General features: G+C 38.8%; 1 protein-coding gene across 1 annotated transcript; it reads left to right on the forward strand.

Moving 5' to 3' along the window:
* Positions 1-366: 366 nt before the first annotated feature.
* On the forward strand, positions 367-1,902 carry LOC106296299. Its single transcript, XM_013732402.1, has 2 exons — positions 367-1,060; positions 1,346-1,902. Exons 1-2 carry the CDS (start codon positions 458-460, stop codon positions 1,625-1,627), a joined length of 885 nt encoding a protein of 294 aa, XP_013587856.1. The 5' UTR covers positions 367-457; the 3' UTR covers positions 1,628-1,902.
* Positions 1,903-2,294: the final 392 nt, after the last annotated feature.

A 2,294-nucleotide genomic window follows, 5' to 3' on the forward strand; every position in this document is an offset into this window, starting at 1 on the left:
ATTCTGGGTTAATCATGTTCTATGCAGTGACGAAAACTAGATTCAACTTAATCGCAGGAATATTCAATTTTCATCACAGAAACAAAATAGATTGATTTTCATCATAGGATACTTTTGATAAATACTGTTCCCTTGGTTAACAAGCTGTAACGGGGAAGCATACGTAAAAGGATAATAACTACTTATATATATATATATGCTGACGTGGAAATAACATATATAGTGAAACACGTCAATATGCACGACCTTTCTATGCCTAGTGGCTAAAAATCGTTTCATCACAGGACTATTCATTATTCAATTAATTCAAAATAAACGATTGAAAAAGGTCCCACGTCACCGCGTGCCGCTTTGGACTTGGTCTCGAATAATAAATACACATCAAACATTACATTTACATCACGATTCGCTTGTGAATCAAATCTTAGTAATAACATAGTTAGCTAGTATCAAGAAAATGGATTTTTTCCACAAAGCTAAAGCCGTTAGGATGCGTAACGTCCATGAGAAGTATCTAACGGCGGACGAGGACGAAGAGACGGTGACTCAAGACAGAAATGGTTCCGACAAGAGAGCTCGATGGACCGTCGAACCAGTTCGTGGTTCCTTTGAAGTGATCCGCTTAAGGAGTTGCTACGGTAATTATCTCACCGCTTCTAACGAGCGGTTCTTGCTCGGTGCCACGGGACTTAAAGTGGTCCTGTCGAAACCGAGTCGGCTTAACGCGTCCGTCGAGTGGGAGCCGGTGAGAGAAGGATCCAAAATTAAGCTCAAGACTAGACACGGTAACCTTCTCCGAGCCAATGGTGGACTTCCTCCGTGGCGTAACTCAGTCACTCATGACTCTCCTCATAGTTCGGACTCGTTCTTGTGGGATGTTGATATCGTTGAGATCTTGGTTGAAACGGCTACTCCGGCTACGGCAGCGGCAACAACTCCTCCGCCACATAGGAGGCCATCGAGTCCCCCGCCACATAGGAGGCCGTCCAGTCCCCCGCCACATAGGAGGCCGTCAAGTCCTCCGGTGTCTAGGAGTTCTTCAGACACATCCGAGGAAAATGTTGGTATTTTTTAAAAGCAGATTTATTGCAGGTTTTAAAAAAAAATCAGATTTATGTATTAGGCTGAAATTATGATGTTACAGATTATTATTTTTTAAAAGCAGATTTATTACAGATTATGATGTTACAGATTATTTTTAAAAAATCGAAAATATGTATTAGGCTGAAATTTTTTAGAAGTTTTCTTGTGTTGAACTTTTTTTTACCGCGATCAAAGTTGACAGAAACCTCTGTGGATTTTCAAGATTGTCGTCTTAACATTTTCTTGATTTTTTATTGACTAGTTGACTGAGTCGCCACCGAAATCTGAAGGAAGGATCATATATTACCACATCGCAGACGAAGAAGGTCACGTGGAGGATGAGTCAGCCGTTGGATACGCTGTAACTTTCAAAGGAAACAGCGTGGAGCAGTTGACGCAGGTGCTGAGGGAAGAGACTAGCATGGATGATGTTGTCGTGTGTACACGCAATCCTTTAAACGGCAAGCTGTTTCCTCTTCGTTTGCAGCTTCCGCCAAATAGTGGAAAAATGCATGTCGTTCTAGTACCGTCAAATACTTCTTAAATGGTGTGCTATGTGTGTTATGCAATATTGGTCGAAGTATTCAGAGGTATGGTGTTGACCAAAAGGTAAACAATTGGTTCTCGGTTTCCATTAGATAAGAGTATGCGGATAGATCATTATTGTGGGTGCTAATCATTCATTTTTTTGTTATTTTGTAAAGAATCACTTAAGTTTAGCCATTTTAAATGGGAACATCCGCTATCATGCAATGATGTTATTATAAGACTTCTTATCAATCATTAAAGACTTTAAAGTGCTCAAACATAATTGCGCAAGTTTTCACCAACTCTTCTACTAACTATGTGCATAGTGAGCGCGGAGTCGGCTACATTATAGGTGTATTGTATAGTTTTGTTTACGGAATTTTATTGTTTTTTGTCTATAATGTGATTGATGAGACTTTGGATATTACATAGGTTGATGAGTTTGATATAAGAATGAACGACGAAGTCATATGTTGATATTTTTATATCTTATATGTTCAAAGTTGAGGGTGATGGAACTTGTTAGTGTTTACTTAGGTAGTTGTTTGTATATAAATCAAATAGTGCATGGAAAAAGATAATAAATTTGGATTTAAAATGTTAGGGTTTCAAAATAACTGGGCCTTGAATCTGTGGTTTAGTCTAATACTGAAAAAACTGTTAGGATTTCAACTCCTTTTTTT

The sequence above is a fragment of the Brassica oleracea genome, chromosome C6 (genome assembly GCF_000695525.1).
Source record: "Brassica oleracea var. oleracea cultivar TO1000 chromosome C6, BOL, whole genome shotgun sequence".
Classification (NCBI taxonomy): Eukaryota; Viridiplantae; Streptophyta; class Magnoliopsida; order Brassicales; family Brassicaceae; genus Brassica; species Brassica oleracea.